A 22,067-nucleotide genomic window follows, 5' to 3' on the forward strand; every position below is an offset into this window, starting at 1 on the left:
CACAACATTGGTTTTCTTTCAATTCATCATCATTCCCACATATATACACATTTGATTTTTGTGTTTTAATTTTATAAACCTAACATCCGTATTTTATTTGTGTTTTAATTTTAATCACCGACCGACTTATTATGATTAATTTACCTTTATTATATATTTTTTCTTGTTTTTCTTTTCTTATTTTTAGTAATTAATTATATTATTTATTAATATAAAATTAACAAATAGCGGAAAATATAACACTTTAAAGTTTATATGTGCAATCCATCCATCGATCATGAGAAAATAAATGTTCTTTTTATTTTGTTTTTCTATTTATCTTTTATCCATATAAAATTAATAATATCTTAAATTATTTATCATCACAGATTGGAAGATAAAAAAAATATGAAATTAAACAAAAATAGAAAAAAATGAGGATATAATTTGGGTTCACTTCGTGTAATTTAGTCTTTATTTGTTTGCATTGTCCTGCGACAAGACACAAAAGATATAGTCAAAAGAAATATGCAAAAAATTGCAGAATCCACCGAACGAGGGATGGAATCTTATAATTAGACAAATCATTTTGTTTAAAAATCATAGATTTGAACAAGTCCTCAAAAGCTCAAACACAATATGTTGTTCATTCTCCCAAGGTTTATAGAAATACCATGCATGCTACTTCTTTTTCATATTTAACTCGTAATTTTGTCGTAAACCCAAATAGAAGAATGTAAAATATAAACAGTAAGAGATCTCAACGTTCTTTTTAAGATATAGACCCCCAGTTCAAGACTTGGTCCAACAAATATATTTGATGCCATGCCGCTCAAAACTTGTTCAATGCCTTCAATCTATAAATACCCACTTTATCTAAATTCTATTTCACATATAGACGCAAACAACTTAAATCAGTAGTTAAGCGAACAAAGATGGGTACAAACAGGTGGAACATCATTCTCTTTGTAGCAATGGTTGCTGCAGTAGCTACTTCAGTTTCCTCCAAGGAGTTTATTGTTGGCGATGACAAAGGTTGGACCCTCAACTTCGATTATCAAGCGTGGGCCTATGGGAAGGAGTTCGTCGTTGGTGATAAACTGAGTAAGCGCCCCTCTATCCCACAAGCATTAAATTAGTGGATTAGGTTCTTGAGCATGATAATATATATATGTGATAGCTCTAAATCTTTTCCTTTATTCTGGATGTAGTATTCAAATATGCTGCTGGAAAACACAATGTCTTCAGAGTCAATGGAACAGTTTTCCAACAGTGTATGATTCCTACTGTTAACGAAGCTCTCACTAGTGGATACGATGTCATAACCCTTCAAACACCTGGCAGAAAATGGTATATTTGTGGAGTTGGAAAACATTGTGAGCAAGGTGGTATGAAGCTTTTCATCACTGTTTTTCCTCAATCAACACCACCCCCAGCTCCTTGGGTCTCTCCTGTTCCATCAAGCAAGGTGTTTGTGGTTGGTGACGATAAAGGATGGACCTTGAACTTTGATTACCAAGCATGGGCCACGGGAAAGCAATTCTTTGTCGGGGATAAACTTGGTATATTTTCTTATAAACCAGTGCAAAAATTATAACCGTTTTATGTTCTCAAAGGCTATGATAGCTAACTGGTTAAATATAATTGATACAGTCTTCAGATACACTGTGGGAAAGCATAATGTGTTTAGAGTAAATGGAACTTCCTTCCAGCAATGTACTATTCCGGCTGCTACTGAAGCTCTCACAAGTGGATACGATGTGATCTCCCTCGATACCCCTGGAAGGAAATGGTATGTTTGTGGTGTCGGAAAACACTGTTTGAAGGGACTGAAACTTTTCATAAATGTACTCCCCCTGTCAACATATCCTCCTCCTCCGTACTATCGAGCACGAAAACTTGCACCACCAAAATTCTAGGTTGCAAGGATTGCTTCCTCTTCTGTTGTTGACAATGATGTGATGTCTTTGTTATGGTCTCATGAATTATGATATTTATCATATTCATGTCTTTTTTCGTGTTTTTTTTGTAGTATCTGTTGGCTGGAGCCAATTTGTTCCCTCGTGTGGCACCTGTTATAGTATTATTAAGACTCATTCCGGTGATTCAGAAATATATTATATATACTCTCTTTTTCAAAATGATGGACTTAATTGACCATTCCAAGTCAGTATGTTTAATTATCTATTGGCCTTGTTAAAATCACGATTGTAAGATTGCTCACACCCAAGTAAATCAATCACGATTATGATCGTTTTCCGGTAAGATTGTAGGATATATATATATATATATATATATATATATATATATATATATATATATATATATATATATATATATATATATATATATATATAAATATTTTTTAGAGTAACTATATAGAATATCCCTTATTAATTGTTTATTGTTAAAAGATTTATGGAATATGCTATTTATTGCTAACTGAATGTTAACACACGTAGACAAAAATATATTTTTTTATGTTATAAAATGTTTTTGATAGTATTTTACAATTCGATTTTAATCTTGCAGTCACAATCTTGCAAAGATAAAGCGATCATATATAAGATCTTCGATCTTGACAACCTTGCCTGGTATTATTGGAATTGGATTTTTATTTAACCCACAAATTTTGGGGGCATAGTTTTTAGTTGGTGTATAGTTTTTATATATTTGGGTCTAATTTCATTAATTTCTAAATCATGTATGAAGAAATGGAGAAGTAACCTAGAACAACATAGCAAACAAAAATTCGAATTGTATATGTGTAAATTCACGAGACCATTCTTTTGGTAACTGTTGGTAGATACCAAAGCCTTTTCAGTAGAACTCATTCAGTATGGTTTGGTGGTTTTAAAAATGGTTCGGGTGAGGCTGAATAAAGAAGAAACGTATAATAGAATTCATTGCTAACAGAAGAGTGTATGCTGACGATCACGTCCATGGCAATCGGTGTTGCCTATGCACGACTACTTTGCAAGATATATATTAAAAAAAAAAACCCTATTTGTATCTCTCAAAGCTAATTCCTTAACTTTTCGAATTCTTTGTTGCTCTATATGTCTCTTCCTCTTGCATAACTACCCCAAACGACTAATCTTTGATTCACTTTCCGAACCTCTTCGTTGATTTCAAATCTTAATAACTTATTCAAAAAGTCATTTTATAGAGTAAGACCGTTATTTAGAAGGATAAAATCCCCCATGTTGTTTGATAATATATATATTTCTCTGATTCTTTGTTAGTTTATATATGACTCTCAATTAGTGTGCAAATTTGTCAAATTCTTTTTGTTAGGTGACAACAAAACTAGTTAAGCACTTCAGACAAATACCAAAAAACAAACTTCGGTGAACTCACAAAAACTTCTGAAAAATGTAAATCAAAAGAACACAATATTTAATGTGGTTCTGTCATGGTGACCTATGTCCACGGGCGACAGAAAGAGAGAGAGAGAGAGAGAGAGAGAGATGATTTTATTAACTTTCTGGAACTATTGCAAGCACTCAAAATTGTATCTCACTTTGACCTCTCACAGAAATCTAGGCACTTACAATGATAGCGGTATGAACCTATTTATACTTGAGGAATCAAACCTTAAATCATAATGGGCCAAGCCCATTGACTCATAGGCCCATAAATGGTGACAACCAATCATATTCTGCCATGCGGCATCTTTTGGAACATTCTTCCATCTTGAGCATCATAAAGGACTTCATAGCACACTTGGTTCATCAAGGACCAAGATGGTCTATTTTGCGCCATCACGGCGTAACAGGAATATGGATCGTGCAAGTGGCTTCAAGTGTTGTACAAGAACTTGTATGTTGGAGCTACCTCACCATCGTGGTACAACAACATCATGCATGGAGCAACAAGGCCATGTTTATCACAACAACATACTCCATGGTGCAACAAGAGTACCTCATGGCGCAAGAGAGATACCCCATAGCACAAGAGGGAATAGATTTGGAACAACAATATCCTTCTTGGCCCAACCCTTCAACAAATGGTGCAACAAGATCCCCTTGTTGCTCCATATCACTCCCAAGTGCTCCAAACCTATTCCAGGTGCTCCAAACCTCCTTCTACATGATATGTTCCTTTTTCAAATGATCCATTCCTTTATCAAATGATCCATTCTTTTATCACATACTCCATGAACCCCATGTTCTCCATTTTTATCTAAGTGCTCCATGTTGGACAAGACTTCATACCCCAATAATCTCTCACTTAAAGGCTTGAAGAAATTCATTTTACATTCAAATTTATCCATTCCTCAAAGTACTCCCTCCCTCCCTCCATCCCCCCTCTTTCTTTCTTTCTTTCTTTCTTTCTTTCTCTCTCTCTCTCTCTCTCTCTCTCTCTCTCTCTCTGCCAGCTTCTGCAAGTGCTATGTATTCTACTTCTGTGGTTGAAAGAGCAAAACTCTTTTGTATCCTTGACATCCAACTGATTGTTGTACCTCCAATTATGAACACATAACCCGTTGTGTTCTTTCCTAAATCTGCACATCTACCTAAGTCTGCATCACTAAACCCTTCTAAAAGTAATCCTTTTCTTCTAAAACATAAGGAACACTCAGTTATTCCTTTTAAGTATCATAGCAACCATTTCACTCCTTCCTAATGTTGTCTTCCTAGGTTTGACATGAATCTGCTCACAACCCCCACTGCATGACCAATGTCTGGTCTTGTGCAAACCATTAAATACATTAAACTACCAACAACATATCCATAGGGAACTTTATCAATGTATTCTATGTATTCTTCTGTTTTTGGGGATTGCATCTTGGTAAGTCTCAACTGACTCCTCAAAGATGTACTTCTGGCTTTCGCATTTGCTATGTTGAACTTTTATAAGATTTTCTTGATGTACTTGGCTTGTGAAAGTTTTAGTATACCGGTAACTCTGTCCATGGCTATGCTCATGCCCAATATTTGTTTAGCAACCCCTAAGTTTTAGATGCTTTTTTAGCTTGTTAATCTCCTGCATGTCGGATCCAACAATCAACAGATCATCAACTGTAAAAACCCAAATTTTACAAAGAAAATTTTTTGTTTTAATTAATTAAACCGATTACACATTCTATAGGTTTTCAAAACATTTGTTTCAAAATCACATTCATTACATCATTGTTGTCTTTTTCTGAAAACATCAAAGAGTCCCAAAACATCCAAAAGAGAGGTAGAGTACGCGCCACATCATCACGCCTTGCCCTTACCCTTAGGCTCCGAAGTACCTGCAACAGTCAACAACCTGTAAGAGAAATGCTTAGTGAGTTCCCCAGAGCATACCACACATAATTCACACAATACATATCCCGATAGCCATAAAAGCTACACACATAACACATAAGCCATGCATACATAAAATTTGTAATAGTGCTATGGGCTACCCCGCATGGTCTTTACCTAGGACTGCCATGGGCTCCCCCGCATGGTCTTACATCGAATGCCATGGGCTACCCCACACCACATGGTCTTCACCTAGGACTGTCATGGGCTACCCCTCATGGTCTTACATCCAATACCACGGGCTTCCCCCGGGGTCTTCATACAACATGCAATCACATATCATAACAAACACAAAATATCTATCACATCTACCCACTAAAGACCACACACACACACACACACACGAATCATGGTTTTTGGAAAATGAGGAGTTGTAAAAGGAAAGTTGGGGGAGGCTAATGGCCCCTTTAAATAGGGCGCATGGCCCTGTACATAGGGTTTCATCTGCCAGGAGCTACTCGTCGAGTGCCTTCCTGGACTCGGTGAGTAGATCATTAAACTTCGCGAACTAACTCGCTACTACTCGACGAGTAGGGAAGCCAATTCGTCGAGTAGATCCTTCAAAACTTGAAAGAAGCAATACTAATATTAGTACCCGAGGATCAGGGTGTTACAAATCTCCCCCACTTGGATTAGGCTTCATCCTCGAAGCCCGCTGGTTCAAATAACTCCGGGTAGAAACCTCGCATTTCATCTTCCGATTCCCAGGTCCATTCGGAACCCCTTCGGTGCTGCCATTGCACCTTAACCAACTTCACTTCTTTATTCTGGAGCTTCTTTGTCAACCTGTCCAAAATCGTAATTGGTCTTTCGACGTAATTCAGGCTTCCATCCAACTGAATGTCGTCCAAGGGTATGACTGAGGACTCGTCGGCAACGCACTTCTGAAGCTGGGATACATGGAATGTGTTGTGAATCCGACTAAGCTCCTCTGGAAGCTCTAATGATATGCCACCTTGCCCACCCAGTCTAAGATCCTGAACGAACCTATGAACCGGGGCCCCAATTTTCCCCTCTTGCGGAACCGAATAATCCCTTTCCATGGCGACACCTTTAGTAGAACAAAGTCCCCTTTCTGAAATTCGAGGTATGATCGTCGTCGATCCGCATAACTCTTCTGACGGCTTTGCGAGACTCACAACCGGTCGCGTACCTGCTGAATCAATCTGGTGGTCTCAAGTACCACTTCCGTGCTCCCCAAAACCCGATGCCCAACCTCGTCCCAGCACACTGGGGTCCTGCACCTCATCCCATATAACATCTTAAATGGTGCTCCGTCAATAGTGGCATGATGGCTGTTATTATAAGAAAACTCTACCAGTGGAAGATACGCATCCCAACTTCCTCCGAAGTCCAGCACGCATGCCTGCAGCATGTCCTCCAGTGTCTGGATTGTCCTCTTACTCTGGCCGTCGGTCTGGGGGTGATATGTCGTGCTAAAATGCAGCTGGGTACCCAGTTCCTCATGGAACTTCTTCCAAAACCTGGATGTAAACTGAACATCCCTATCTGAAACCATTGATACCGGCATCTCGTCGCTAGCCACCACTTCCTAAACATAAACGTTTGCCAACGTTTCTGCAGATATACTCTTGGAGATCAGGATGAAGTGGGCATTCTTCATCAATCTATCCACGATCACCCATATGGCATCTAGTCCCCTCGTTGTCCATGGTAGCTTCGTGACGAAATCCATAGTGATCTCTTCCCACTTCCACATGGGAATGGGTAATGGCTGAACCTTGCCATGAGGTCGCTGGTGCTCGGCCTTGACCTTCCTACAGGTCAAACACCGCTCCACATTGTTGGTGATTTCTCGCTTCATGCAGGGCCACCAATAGCCCTGCCTCAAATCCCTATACATTTTTGTTGCACCTGGGTGTATAGAAAATCTGGACTTATGCACCTCCTCCAACAGTCTCTGCCTCACTCCCCCTAACATCGGTACCCACACTCGGCCACACTGCGTCAACAAGCCGCAACTATCCCTAATAAACAAAGGATACTACCCCCGAATCCTTTCCATTTTCCAGTTCTCTTTCCTCACCTGCTCGACATGAGCCCCTCGAATCATGTCAATCAAGGGGGGACTTACCGTCACCCTCATACAGATACCTCTGATTTGCGACCCAAACGCCATGTGGTTGGGATGTCAAGCCCACCAAGCAAATTACACCCTTTGATTGCTAAATAAACGTAATATAATGGTAAAAAGGGGTATTGATCCTCGGGGAAATGGTTGTATTCAATCACCAATGCAATTCAATAGAACTAGTGAAATTAAACTAACTAACTACAATTAAAATAAAATGGGGGGGGGGGGGGGTGTTTGATTACTTGAAAACTAAAATACCTGAATAACTAAAAACCTTGCAATTAAGCAAGTTGATGAGATGCTCAAAGGTTGGGAATAATTGGTTAACTAAGGTAATTCAACGCAATGAACATTTGTGTGTTTATCATTAGGATCTAATACAAAGCTTATCCTTCATCCCAAATTGGTTATAGCAATCATGAAGCATGATATGCCAAGATTCCTCATAGGTAGTATGGAGGTTGGGGAAGCCCACAACATACCTTCTTAATTAAGATCATGGGTCAATTGAAGCAATTAATCCCAAGAAATCAATTAGCCTTAAGAATGAAGGAATCCCCAATTCTTAAAGGATGTCAAATGCTTACACATCCATAAAGGAGATATGATTCATAAGCTAGAGATGATTTCTACCATCATAAAGCCTTTGTTCTAGATAAATTCAATGATCCAATGCAAAATCAATGAAATAAATCAACCATTTCTCAATCAAATACTAAGCTCACGATCAAAGCATCAAATAAGCATAAGAATTGCAAACTAGAATCATAAACATGGAATAAATTGATAATCAACATAAATCCTTCAAAACCCACAAACATTCATTGGTTTTCAGCCAAAGTCAACCAAATAAGAGTATTAGCCACTCATGGAAACAAAGTACCAAGAACAATAATCTAATTGCATAAAGAAACTACCTAAGATTTGGAAAGATGAAAGGAAATGGTTTCTAGCTCCCAAAATCGCCTCTTGCAGGTCTCTAATGGTGGAAAATCGTGAATAAGCTTCTAGATCTGATCCCCAAGGGTTATGGCAAGCCAAATGACCAAAATGCCCAAACGGGGATGTTACGTGGGTACCCGCGCGACGAAAATTCCACCCGCGCAAATGTTGCAGTAATGCTATTGGTCCACCAAGCCACTCCACCCTTCCACTACCAAAGATTCCTTTAGTCCCCCTCCTTTTCCACGTAATTTGAAATGCACCAATCATCATTTAGCCACCAAATGGATGCTCCAAGCCCAAAATTTGAATTTTATGATCCATCTTCACTAACCCAAATAATCCAAGCCAATAACATTCAAAGCCCAATTCTTCCTCTTTGATTCCGCCAAGCCCAATAATGCCTCGGGAGCCCACCAAGCCCGTCTCCAATCAACCCGCAACCGCAACAAGCACCGAAAAACCTACAAAATATCTCATGCAACATAACAAGCACCCGGTATGATCCATACTAAAGAAAAATAAATAAATTACAATGCATTAATGATAAAAAGATCTAAAAATCTAAAAATAAACTAATAAAATAAGGAAATAAAATAAACTATCACCTTGCGATCCAACGCATCGGCCACCACATTGGCCTTCCCTGGATGATATAGTATCTCGCAGTCATAATCTTTAAGCACGTCCAACCATCTCCTCTGTCGCATATTCAGGTTCTGCTGGTCCATCAAATACTTCAAGATCTTGTGATTTGTATACAAAATGAATTTCGCACCATACAAGTAATGCCTCCAGATCTTGAGGGCAAACACCACTGCCCCCATTTCCAGATCATGAGTGGGGTAATTAGCCTCATGATGCTTCAACTGTCTTGAGGCATAAGCGATCACGTGCCCCCTCTGCATCAGAACCGCACCCAACCCTGAAATAGATGCATCGCAACACACTACTAAATCATCCAACCCCTCGGGCAGAACTAGAACCGGATCCTCACATAACCTCCACCTCAGGGTCTTGAAAGCCCTCTGTTGGTCCTCACCCCATCGAAAAGTCACATTCTTCTTGGTCAGACGGGTCAATGGCACATCAGTCTTGGAGAAATCTTGGATAAATCTCCGATAGTAACCCGCTAAGCCAAGAAGCTACGAATCTCAGAGGCATTCCTCGGTACCTCCCATCGCATCACCGCTTCCACCTTTGCTGGGTCAACCGAAATACCCTCTTGATTGATGACGTGACCCAGAAATTGTACTTCCCGCAACCAGAATTCACATTTGGATAACTTTGCATACAACTTCTCTGTCCTCAAGGTCTCCAGTACCTCTCTCAAATGTTGCTCGTGTTGTTCCCTGGTCTTAGAATAAACCAGAAGTTGTCAATAAAAACAATCACTGACCGATCCAGCATCGGCCTGCACACTCGGTTCATGAGGTCAATGAATGCGATCGGAGCATTAGTGAGCCCAAATGGCATCACCACGAACTCGTAATGCCCATAATGAGTCCTGAAAGCTGTCTTCGGCACATCCTCGTCCTGAATCCTCATCTGATGATACCCTGACCGAAGATCAATCTTAGAGAACCACGATGCCCTTGGAGTTGGTCAAACAAATCGTCAATTCTAGGCAAGGGATAGCAGTTCTTCACCGTTAGCTTATTCAGCTCCCTATAATCGATGCACATCCTATATGACCCGTCCTTCTTTTTCACGAAGAGGATTGAAGCTCCCCACGGAGAACTACTCGGATGGATGAACCCTCGGTCTAGTAGCTCTTGGAGCTGTGCAAACAATTCTTGCATCTCGGGTGGCGCCAACCGATATGGTGCCTTTGCAATCGGGGCGACACCCAATACCAAATCGATTCGAAACTCCACCTGTCTTTCCGGAGGCACTCCGGGTAACTCTTCGGGGAAAACGTCCCGAAAGTCCCGCACCACTAGTACATTATCGATACCCGTCACTGTCTCCACCCGCGTAACTGAAACATAGGCCAAAAATCCCATGCAGCGCTGCTGCAAGTACCTCCTTGCCCTCGCAGCCGAACAGAGAGTCATGCCCTGTGAGGCCCTCTCGCCCTGGATAACCAGTTCTACCCCCTTGGGGTTCGAACCCGGACTAACTGCTGCTCACAATCGATCATGGCCCCTTTAGCCCCCATCCAGTCCATCCCAATAATCACTTTCAATCCTCGCAATGGTATGGGGACCAAATCAAAGCGGAACCTCTCGCCATGTACATTCAGAACACAGTCCTGATACACCCTCGCAACACTTATACTATGGTCATCTGAAATCTCCACCTCAAGCGGGGTATCCAGGGTCCCCGTTGCATCTCGGAACTTCTTGCTAAGCGCAAGAGACACAAAAGATCGGGTAGCCCCCGAATCAATTAGAACATGAGCCGACATACCATTGACCAAGAAGGTCCCTAACCAAAGCATAAAAAGCACACATATAAACATTTAACATAAATTCAATAGAAATAATGAACACATACCAGCCACGACATCTAGTGCTGCCTGAGCCTCCTCGGTAGTCAGCTGGAAAGCACGACTCTTCACTGTTGGAGCTTCTGCCTTAGGGAGGCCATTCGTAATCCTCATAGTGGCGGGCGCGGGCGCCGCCACATATCCTCCTCCTCCACCCTGCAACCTCAGACAATCGGCCTTTTTATGACCTATCTGGTTGCACTAAAAACATATCAATCCCTTCTTGGGGAAATCCTTACTCAAGTGGCCCTATTGGCTACAAGAGTAGCATCCTGACATCCCGGCTGTCCGACAAGCACCACTATGAAATCTCCCACACTTGGCACACCGGCCCCGACCCTGTTGGCCCTTACTTGAGGAATCAGAGGTCTTAGGCTTCTTAGCCCGAGTCCCCGCTGCCTACACCTGCTTAGTCTTCCGCTTCGTGCGGGGCTCCAACTCCATCTCCCATTCACGGGCCTTCTCAACCATCTCATTCAGGGTTTTGCACCCTGTGAAACTCACAAACTCCCGAATGTCCTCCCTCAGCATAGAGTGATATCCGGTCCTCCTCATGTCCTCATCTATTGAATACTGAGGAATCAGCAAAACTCGCTCTCGAAATTTGGCGGTGGTCTCCGCCACAGTCTCCGTAGTCTGTTGTAGATCATGAAACTCTCTCACCATCCGTTGCACCTCGATAGGTGGTGCAAACTTCTGATGAAAACTTTGAACAAACTCAGCCCACATCATGCCAGCCACACCGGCTGCTCCCATCTGACTAGTAACCTCGCCCCACCAATCTCGGGCCCTGTCCCTTAGCATACAGGAAGCAAATCCAACCTTTGCCTCCTCTGGGCAAAAACTCATACGCTGAGCATTTTCAATGTCTGCCACCCAGCGTTTACTCACAATGGGATCCCTGTCCCCTAAAAACTCCGGAGCTCCACACGCCTTGAACTCCCTAAACGAGGAAGTTCGAGCTCCACCCTGGCCCGCAGAAATATCAGCCCTAAATGCTCTAAGTCTCTCCTCCATGATCTCCATCATGCCCTCCTTGACCATCCTAAAGATGACTGGGGTAGCGTCAAGGATGCCCCTCGTATCCTCGGCCGCAATCAACTCACGCAGCCTCTCATCAATACCATCCGTAGGGCCGCCTGACCCAGCCACGGATCCCGACCCCGATCCCGATCCCGATCCTGATCCCCATGCTCCAAATCGTGCAATCACCATGCTGAACTGTCATAACACAAACATAAAGATCAGGATACCCATATCAAGATTGCATCCACACCATGCTTCTTTGGAATTCCCAGGTAGAACATGGGTTCAGGTACGGGTCCTATGCTTCCAATAGTATGGTCCCAGTACCACCTTCCACACCTACTCGTACCTTTCCCCCTGCTTTACCCAGTACTTCCAATCTATCGTATCCATAAAACTATGACTCACAGCTCTCGCATGAATCATTCCCTGAACACCCTATGATCGTCCTACTCACAACAATCATACCAATCACTGCAGGTTGCTACTAGGAAGCAAATTATACATAGAAAGGATCGAATAGAATTTTGAATAATAGATTCTACCCTAAGACCACATCCAAACAAGGAAAAGGATATAAGGTAAATCACCCATTCTGAGGTTGCGACTCCTAACTGTATATAATTTTTTTTCACATACACTTAGCAAGTTCACATAATCGACAGAGCTCATTATCAGTATAACATGGCTTATTCAAATTGGGAAACTACTTACTTGGCTCGGCCGATCACGCGCGTCGTACTCTCCTCTTTTGGGTTTAAAATACTTTTTAAGTTACTTTTGAAAACATTTACCACTTCCTCAGTTTGAGTCCTGACACATCCGAGGATGAGTCCGAATCTCTCAAACCAAGGCACTGATACCAACTTATAACATCCTAAATTTTACAAAGAAAATTTTTCGTTTTAATTAATCAAACCGATTACACACTCTATAGGTTTTCAAAACATTTTTTTCCAAATCACATTCATTACATCATTGTTGTCTTTTTCTGAAAACGTCAGAGAGTCCCAAAACATCCAAAAGAGAGGTAGAGTACGTGCCACGTCATCACACCTTGTCCTTTCCCTTAGGCTCCGAAGTACCTGCAACAATCAACAACCCGTAAGCGAAATGCTTAGTGAGTTCCCCAAAGCATACCACACATAATTCACACAACACATATCCCGATGGCCATAAAAGCTACACACATAACACATAAGCCATGCATACATAAAATCTGTAATAGTGCCATGGGCTACCCCGCATGGTCTTTACCTAGGACTGCCATAGGCTCCCCCACATGGTCTTACATCCAATGCCATGGGCTACCCCACATGGTCTTCACCTAGGACTGCCATGGGCTACCCCTCATGGTCTTACATCCAATTCCACGGGCTTCTCCCGGGGTCTTCATACAACATGCAATCACATATCATAACAAACACAAAATAACTATCACATCTACCGTAATTACACAATGGGCCGACCTTGGTTCCTTAGATCCATAGGTATGGTGAGAAGACTCACCTGACACGAATGTTGAACTAACACTTTTCGACTGAATATACCCCACAAGCTGCTCCAACTCAACTGCCTAAAGAGCAACAGATGATAACCAGTCATTACCCTCAAAATCCGCCCAGGTCCACTTCAGTTAAGATCGAGTCAACAGTCCATGTTGACCCTAACTCGCCGAGTTTCAGGGATAATATTCTACATGTCGATTCACCCAGGTGACTTGTCGAGTTGCTCCTTCGACTAGCCGACTCTATGGAAATCTTCATCCGACTCGCCGAGTTGTTCATCCAACTCGTCGAGTTTATGGCAACATTCATCGGGCTCACCGAGTCCATGCCTATCTTCATAAGACTTGCTGAGTCACCCTATGCGACTCGCCAAGTTCCTACAGATTTGAGGCCATGTACATTTGAAGCCATGCAAAGCTTCCAAATTATAGATCCAAGCTTCCAAGGTATGCTTCTCATGTAAAGTTGCAAACTTTACGTGAATGCGAGGCTTTTAAGCTCTTAAATAGCAATCTAAGCTTAGAATGGATTCATACACTTGAGGGGAAGGCTCATGCTAGGCACAACTGATAACTTTATGCATCTAAAGTCCAAAGGGAGTCCAGATCTGAAGTTACAACTTCGAGATCTTGGCTTAAACTCAAAAGCCCTTTCTTAGATTTCATGCAAAAGAGGGTTTTAGGGGGAAATGAGCCAAAGAATGACCTAATACCTCCAGGGATTGCTTCACAAGGGTGGATCTTGAATCCCCACGAGCTCTTTGCTGCCTCTAGCTTGCTTCCTCAAGTGTTCCCTTCACCAAGTCCTTCCTTCAAGCTTAAACCCACTAAAGATCACACACACACGAATCAAGGTTTTTGGAAGATAAGGAGCTGTAAAGGGAAAGATATGGGAAGCTAATGGCCCCTTTAAATAGGGCGCATGGCCCCATACTTAGGGTTTCATCTTCCAGGAGCTACTCGTCCAGTGCCTTCCTGGACTCGGTGAGTAGATCATTAAACTTTGCGGACTAACTCGCTACTACTCGATGAGTAGGGAAGCCAACTCGTCGAGTAGATCCTTCAAAACTTGAACGAAGCAATACTAATATTAGTACCTGAGGATCAGGGTGTTACATCAACATATAACAATAGGATGATATAAGAGGACTGTAATTTATTCAAATAACAACAATGATCCATCTCATATCTGATGTACCAATTCCTCTACATGAAGCTATCAAGCTTCAAGTACCACTACCTTGGAGCATGCTTTAAATCATACAAACTTTTCTTTAGTTTGCACACCAAATTTTCCTTGCCAACTATGGGAAAACCTTCTGGTTGTGCCATGTAGATGTCGTCTTCAAGGTCGCCATGCAGAAAAGTTGTTTTCATATCTAGTTTCTCTAGATGGAGATCTTCAGATGCCACAATTCCCAAAATCATTCTGAATTTAGTCATCTTGGCAACTAGAAAAAAGATCTGATTATAATAAAACCCTTCTTTTGTTGGAAACCCTTGACTACCAATCTTACATTGTATCTCTTGATACCACCAATCTAATCCTTAACCCGAAACACCCACTTGTTTTGCAGTGCTTTCTTTTTAATCGAGCTTAATTCTTCTTCCATATCCTTCTTCCACTGTATGGATTCTTTCATCCTTAACGCTTCTGGATATGAATTAGGTTTACCATTCTCTGTCAGCAACAAAAAGTTTGCTGAAGGAGAATACCTGACTGGAGGCCTTTGTACTATGTGGATCTATGCACGATAAGAGTTTTAGTTTCTACACCTTTATTCTCTGAACTACTATCATCTATGCTCCCACTATCTCTAGTTTCATCAGAGCTCCTACTGCTTCCTAAACTTTCAGATATCTCTGGAGTACTGATAGGTTTTATGATATCGTCTTCTGAAGTTTTTTCTAACTAAACTTATTCTCCCTTTTATGGTTGTTTGTTACTACTTGAGCCCTTAGCAAGTTCATCCTTGTATAGCACATTCTCATTGAAAACCACATCCCATCTTCTGATAACCTTCTGGTGCTCGTTATCCCAGAAGCGGTAACCTATGTTGTCCAACCCATAGCCTATAAAGGTGCAATTCCTTGACTTTGCCTCTTCCTTATCTCTCTCAGAGTCTTTGACTTTTACATACGAGACACAACCGAAGACCTTCATGTGTTTCAATAAAACCTCATAACTTTTCCATTCTTCCTTTGGAATCGTGAATCCTATGGGAACTGAGGGTCCTCTATTGATTTGGTATGCAACTTTGTTGAATGAATCTGTCCAAAACATCTTGGGCAAACCTACATGTAGTCTTATGCTCTTAGCCATTTCATTCAATGTTTTGCTCATCTTCTCAGCTACTCCATTATGATGAGGTGCTTCTAGAATGGTTTTCTGCATTCTGATTCCATGTTCAGCATAGAAATCAATGAATTCTTTGCTACTGTATTCGCCCCCACTATCGGATATGAAACACTATCTTTTCAAGTTAGTTCCATTTTCCACCATCGCTTTCCTTTTATTGAAAGCACAGAAAACTTCAGAATTCTGCTTCAAGAAATAGACCCAAACTTTCCTAGTTGTAACACCCATAAAAATCATGCCAAATTTAAACTTATTAAAACATTCAAAAACCCACAATTATTACAAAACCTATTTTTCAAAATAGTTTAGTGTCAGAGTATCCCAGAATCAAATCATGAAACATAAGGAGGTGTATGATCACGCCTTCGCCTTCCTGCGATCATCAGAAGTACCTGAAACAAAATCAAAAACTGTAAGCCTGAAGCTTAGTGAGTTCCCCCCAAAATACCAACGCCATACAATCATAACCATATCATAAAAACAAATAACATGCGTAATGAGCGTTCAACCTGACTTAACTTCCTTGCAGGGCCTTCAGCCTATCTGGACCACTCCCCGAGCCTTTGGTACGTATGGACCACCTAGTAGGGCCTTCAGCCTATCTGGGCCACTCATCGGGCCTTCGGCCTTACTAGTACGCTCTCTCGGGCCTATAGTCTATATGGTCCATCGTCGGTATGTTGGCCTTCAACATAAAGCATGACTGCCTCAACCCAACCCCGAATCAAACAAACATGTGCACATAAATATCATATGCTATCATATATCACAGTCATACCAATCCAAAAGATCACAAATCATAGCAACATCTTATAACCAGGATACCGACCTAACCGGTCAGTAACATAACATTATCCTATATACCAGGAAACCGACCTACCAGGTCACTAAGCATATCACCATCCTAACTACCAGGATGCACATCAATAAGCATATAATGCAATAAAGCCGGATACAAATCCGAAAGCGCTGGCATTGGTGCCTTAGACCCTATTGATGTAGTGATAAGAACTCACCTCACAAATGTCAAACTGTAGTGCTAAGATCAAACTCTCGAATCACATCCACAAACTCCACCACCTATATTCATCATACGACCACTTCCATAAATTCCCAATTTACTAAAATACTTCATAACTCAAACTGGTCAACCCTTGGCCAATGTCAAAGTCAAAGTCAACGGTCAAGGTCAACAGTCCATGTTGATCCAACTTATTGAGTGCAACTCACTGACTCGTCAAGTCCTTCCAGAACTTGAGAAATTGTGAAAACCCTAGTTGAATCGCCGAGTTTCCAGACAACTCGTCGAGTCCATGTGTGTTCAAATGTCAGGAAAACCCTAACTGACTCGTTGAGTCCATGCAGAAACTCACAACGACCAATCTTCATCTGACTCGTTGAGTTGACCATGGAACTCGCCAAGTCTCTTCAGTCCATTTCACATTCAGATGTTTTTAAGCTACCCCGAAGCTCCAAGATGCAGATCTATCCTCCTAGGACATGGTTTCCACGTAAAGTTGCAAACTTTACGTGGATGCATGGTCCTAGATGCTAAAATTAATTTAAGGGAAAGGTTTAACCCAAAGAGAAGGGTCCAAGCTTGCTAAATATGATAACTCTATGGCTATAGGGACTTAGAGGAGTCCATATCTGAAGTTACAACTTCAGATCATGACCAATACCAGAAATGGTTCACATATAAGCTAAAAATGGCCGTAACTTATGCATGGAGAGATCTGGCTAGAGAGAAGTCAAGGTAACGACTTGTTACCTTCAAAATGATACGAAGATGAAGTAGAGTCAGATCCACAAGCTTCTCTTTACTCCAAAATCCTTAGACTTGAAGCCTTCTTCACAAAAAACCACTTTCCAAGCTCCTTTACACACAAAAATGGAGAGTATTTGAGATTAGGGTTTTCTGGACTCAAGGGGGATGGTAAGGGAGGCTGAGGGAGGCTAATGACCCTTTAAATAGGGTGCAAAACCCTAGAAATCAAGGTTTCATTTTCCAGCTCCTACTCGTCAAGTTGGGGTTAGGGATGTCAAAAACCCCCGTGGGACCCCGATCCCGTACGGGACTAAATTTTTAGAAGAAATAGGAGCAGGAGCGGGGGAAAAATTAAACCCCACTTATTTTCGGGACCGATGTCGGGAGTTGGATTTTCCATCCGGTACTCCCGCGGGGGCCCCGATTGTACATTTATGTAAAAAATATATATTTAATATAAAATACATATACAAAATATATTTTCTAATTTTAGGTTTAGGTTAGATTTTCCAATTAATGGGTATTGAAAAGGTAGTGAATTGATCATATAGTTTTGGACATGTAAGTATTTTAAATTTGTAATACTGGATTTGTCGTATTTTATATTTATAAGATTATTAGAATTGTCATTTTGTAATGTTGGATTTTTAATTTTTTAGTTTCTAAAAGACTAAGTTTCAAGCTTTTAAAGATGTTAAAAAAAAAGTCTTTTTAGCCTAAACCAAAGTAGTTGTTTAGCAAAAAAATTGAATTTTAAGCCTATAAACTGGGGGAACCGGGGGAATGGGGGCGGGACTGGGAGCGGGGGAACCAACTGATTTTGGGGGCGGGAGCGAAGGCAACTATTTCCGCTCCCGTTTGGCGTAACATCCGGATTCCCAGGTATATTATTTTATTCATTTATTTTGGAGTTTGTGGAGGGACTCGGTGAGTTGGTACTTAGACTCGCCGAGTAGGGTCACAGATTCTCATCCGGGTTCATGACTGGACTCGACGAGTCCATGAGTGGCGGATTCTCATCCGGGTTCATTAAACAACGTGGACTCGCCGAGGAAAGGAGCCATTTCTTGATCTTTGTGGTTGATTCTTGCAAGAAGGAGGTGTTTCCAGCTTAGAGGAGACCAAGGAAGTGGTGCATCTGTGGATTTCGAGCAAAAGACTTCATCTTTGAGGTACTATATCGCCCCTTTATCTATTTTGTTGAAGGAATCCATAGATATAGAGTTTTCATGTCCTTTAATGGAAGAAATTGTGAGAATATGGCCCCTATTCGCTTTGAGACTTCGGATCTGGACGCATAGTGGTCTAAAGAGCTTATCTCAACTTGCTTTATGTTGAGCTATGGAGGGGATGTTATTTTTGGGGCTAAATCATCAACTGAAACCTCCTAGACGTCCCATGAGTGTCAAGATTCGAGCTTTACGTGTTTATCAGGCTTGGGAAGGTCAGATCTATGGATCAAAGGAACAGATATGACCTCAGGAGGTCAATTGAGTTTGTACATGGCATGAACTCGCCGAGTCCAAGGGCAGACTTGGCGAGTAGAGTTAGGGTTTCCCGTAAATCACTCAGTGAGTAGACTTGCCAAGTTGGGGGAATAACTTAGTGAGTCAGAGAGGGATTAGAGGACTAGAGTTCAAGGCGGAACTCGTCGAGTTGATCTTGAGACTCGGCGAGTTGAGTCAGGGTGGGCCCGCGATTCATGCCAGGTGTGACTCGTCGAGCAAGGGGAGGGACTCGACACGCTAAGCGAGACTAGAGAGTTAGTGGACACGTGTAGACTCGCTGAGTCGCCTAAGTGCACTCGACAATTTGGATCAAAGTTTGACCGTTGACTTTTGTTGACTTTTAGGGTTTGGTCAACAATGGAGCCTTTGAGCCGAGAGAGGGGTAAAATGGTCTTTTACCCTTCTGAGGATGCTAAGAGAGAGTTGAGTCTAGTCTCGAGAGTTATATTTATTAGAGTATTTACCTTATGTGATCAGGCGGAGGCTAGACCATATTTCTACTGAGTCAGAGATTTCCCGAGATATCTGAGGTGAGTCTTCTCACTATACTTTACCTTCAGTGGTAATTAGAGTTATGTGACAGATTTATTGTATGCTACTTATGTGCTGTGTTGCACTTCATTATTTCTATGTGATTTATGCCGTGTGTATATTAGAGTTAGAACCGAAAGGTTCACAGAGCTAGGACCAGAGGGTCCACAGAGTTAAGGCCCAAGGGCCTACAGAGTTATAGCCTCGAGTGGCTAGTATGTGTTACGTGTGGTATTTTGGGGAACTCACTAAGCTTCGTGCTTACAGTGTTTTGTGCTTTGTGTTTCAGGTTTTCTCAGGATTACGGGATGGCACCGGCTCGATTGTACACACCAGAGAAAGAAATATGTTTTAGAGGATCCTGGATTACTATTTATTTGATTATGGAGTTATGTTTTTTTTTTAATTTAAACAAAAAGGAGATTTTTATGAAAAGTTTTAAAGAAATAGACTATTTTAAATGAAAATTTTGTTTTGAATATTTCGGTGTTACATTTGGTCCTGTTGACATCCCTAGTTGGGGTCCTCCAACTCATCGAGTAGATACTTTAAATGCATGCGGTCTAAATCATTTGCACGTGACAAGTTCGGGCATCCAACTCATTGAGTAGGTATAAGATCATGACTATAAACTTTAAAATTTATATCTGGGAGTCGGGATGTTACAATTCTCCCCCACATGAGCTAGACTTCATCTTTGAAGTCTGTTGTGGTAAATAACTCGAGGTAATGCTCCCGCATCTCAGCCCCCGACTCCCATGTCCACTCGGATCCCATCTGATGCTGCCACTGTACCTTTACCAAAGGTACTTCCTTGTTCTGTAGAACCTTTACCTTCCTCTCAAGAATGGCCACTGCCTCTCCACGTAATCCAGGTGCTCATTGACCTAAATATCATCTAACAATACTACTACCTCCTCATCCAGTATGCACTTTTGCAAGTGGGACGCATGGAAAGTGTCGTGGACCTGACTAAGATTCATCAAGAGATCCAGTCTATACGCCACCTTGCCAACCCAATAAATGATCCTGAATGGCACTATGTATCGGGTACCTAATTTCCCCTCTTCCTAAAGCGAACCACACCTTTCCAGGGTGATACCTTCAGGAGTACCATGTCACCTACATGGAACTCTAGCTCAGATCGGTGTCTGTCAGCATAACACATCTGCCGACTCTGAGCGGTCTACAACTGTTGTTTGATATATTGAATCCTCTTGGTAGTCTACAGAACTACCTTTGTCCATCCCATCACCTTGTGACTGATCTCACCCCAACCGACTGGGTGTGACATCTTCGTCCATACAGCAACTCATATGGTGGAGCACCAATATTGGAATGAAAGCTGTTGTTGTAGGAGAACTCTACAAGGGGTAGGTAGGAGTCCCAATTCCCATCGAAGTCAATAACGTAGGCTCTTGGCATATCCTTAAGAGTATGTATGGTCTGCTCACTCTTTCCGTCTATCTGCGGATGATAGGCTATATTGAAGTGCACCTGTGTGCCCAGAGATAATAGAGACCGGTACCCCATGGCGAGCAACGATCTCGTAGATATACAATTCGGCCAGCTTCTTAGGCGATGAACTCTCCCATATCGATAAAAAGTGGGCGCTCTTGGTCAATTGATCCACGATGACCCAAATAGTGTCGAATCCCTTCGCCGTCCATGGCAGCTTGGTGATAAACTCCATCGTGATCTGCTCCCATTTCCACATGGGGATCTCCAGAGGCTGCAACTGATCATGCGGCCTCTGATGCTCGACCTTGAGTATCCGATAGGTTAAGCATCTCTCAACATACCATGCAATCTCCCCCTTCATTCATGACCACCAATAACTCAATCGTAGATCCCGATACATCTTGGTGTCCCCCGGGTGAATAGAGAAGAAAGACTTATGAGCCTCCTCCAGAACAATCTGTTTGACCCCACCATACATCAGAACCCAAACCCGGCCATAACGGGTCAATAATCCTCGGCTATCCTACACAAACTAGGTGTTCTCACCCCTAATCTTCTCAAGCTTCCAATTCTCCTGACAAATACCATCAGCCTGAGCTTCCCTGATCAAGCTCACAAGTGGAGAATCTACTGATATCCTCATACATGTCACTGGAGTAGAAGATCCAGTTGATTTGCGGCTCAGAGCGTCTGCAACCACGTTCGCTTTACCTGGGTTTTTAGGTCATAAATTATGGTTTATACTTTGCTTTTCATAAGATATTAGAGTTCTCGGTCTAGGATTGAAAAACCATATTTTGGTGTTGTTTGGACCAAAATTACATGTGATTTTGGTTAGGCATAATATTGTTTTGTTTGGATTTTGGGCTTGGGCTTGGTTATTAGTGATGGGTTTTAGCCATAAGAACTTTCCTATGTGCGCATGCAAAACCCTATTGCTCGGATCTAGGCTTTCTAATAAACATGCTTTGAATCCAAGACTTCTAATAGCTAATTAGGTTAAATAACAATGATGAAACAGATCTTGAATCATACCTTTGAGTTCGTTGTTGATCTTGTTGTCTTGGAGCTTCTAGAGTCACAAATGTCACTCCTCTAATGGC

At 41.8% G+C, this 22,067-nt stretch overlaps 1 protein-coding gene across 1 annotated transcript in view; it reads left to right on the forward strand.

Annotated features, from left to right (window-relative positions):
• The first annotated feature begins 914 nt into the window (after positions 1 to 914).
• The window catches only part of LOC145002287 (uncharacterized), a 46,597-nt gene continuing 25,444 nt past the window's right edge, over positions 915 to 22,067 (forward strand). The window contains exons 1-5 of the mRNA XM_078961585.1: positions 915 to 1,083; positions 1,191 to 1,541; positions 1,633 to 1,858; positions 8,726 to 8,737; positions 9,627 to 9,648. Coding sequence (XP_078817711.1) covers positions 915 to 1,083; positions 1,191 to 1,541; positions 1,633 to 1,858; positions 8,726 to 8,737; positions 9,627 to 9,648 — 780 coding nt within the window. The remainder of the gene's footprint in view (positions 1,084 to 1,190; positions 1,542 to 1,632; positions 1,859 to 8,725; positions 8,738 to 9,626; positions 9,649 to 22,067) is intronic.

The sequence above is a fragment of the Lactuca saligna genome, chromosome 6 (genome assembly GCF_052625555.1).
Source record: "Lactuca saligna cultivar CGN05327 chromosome 6, ASM5262555v1, whole genome shotgun sequence".
Lineage (NCBI taxonomy): Eukaryota > Viridiplantae > Streptophyta > Magnoliopsida > Asterales > Asteraceae > Lactuca > Lactuca saligna.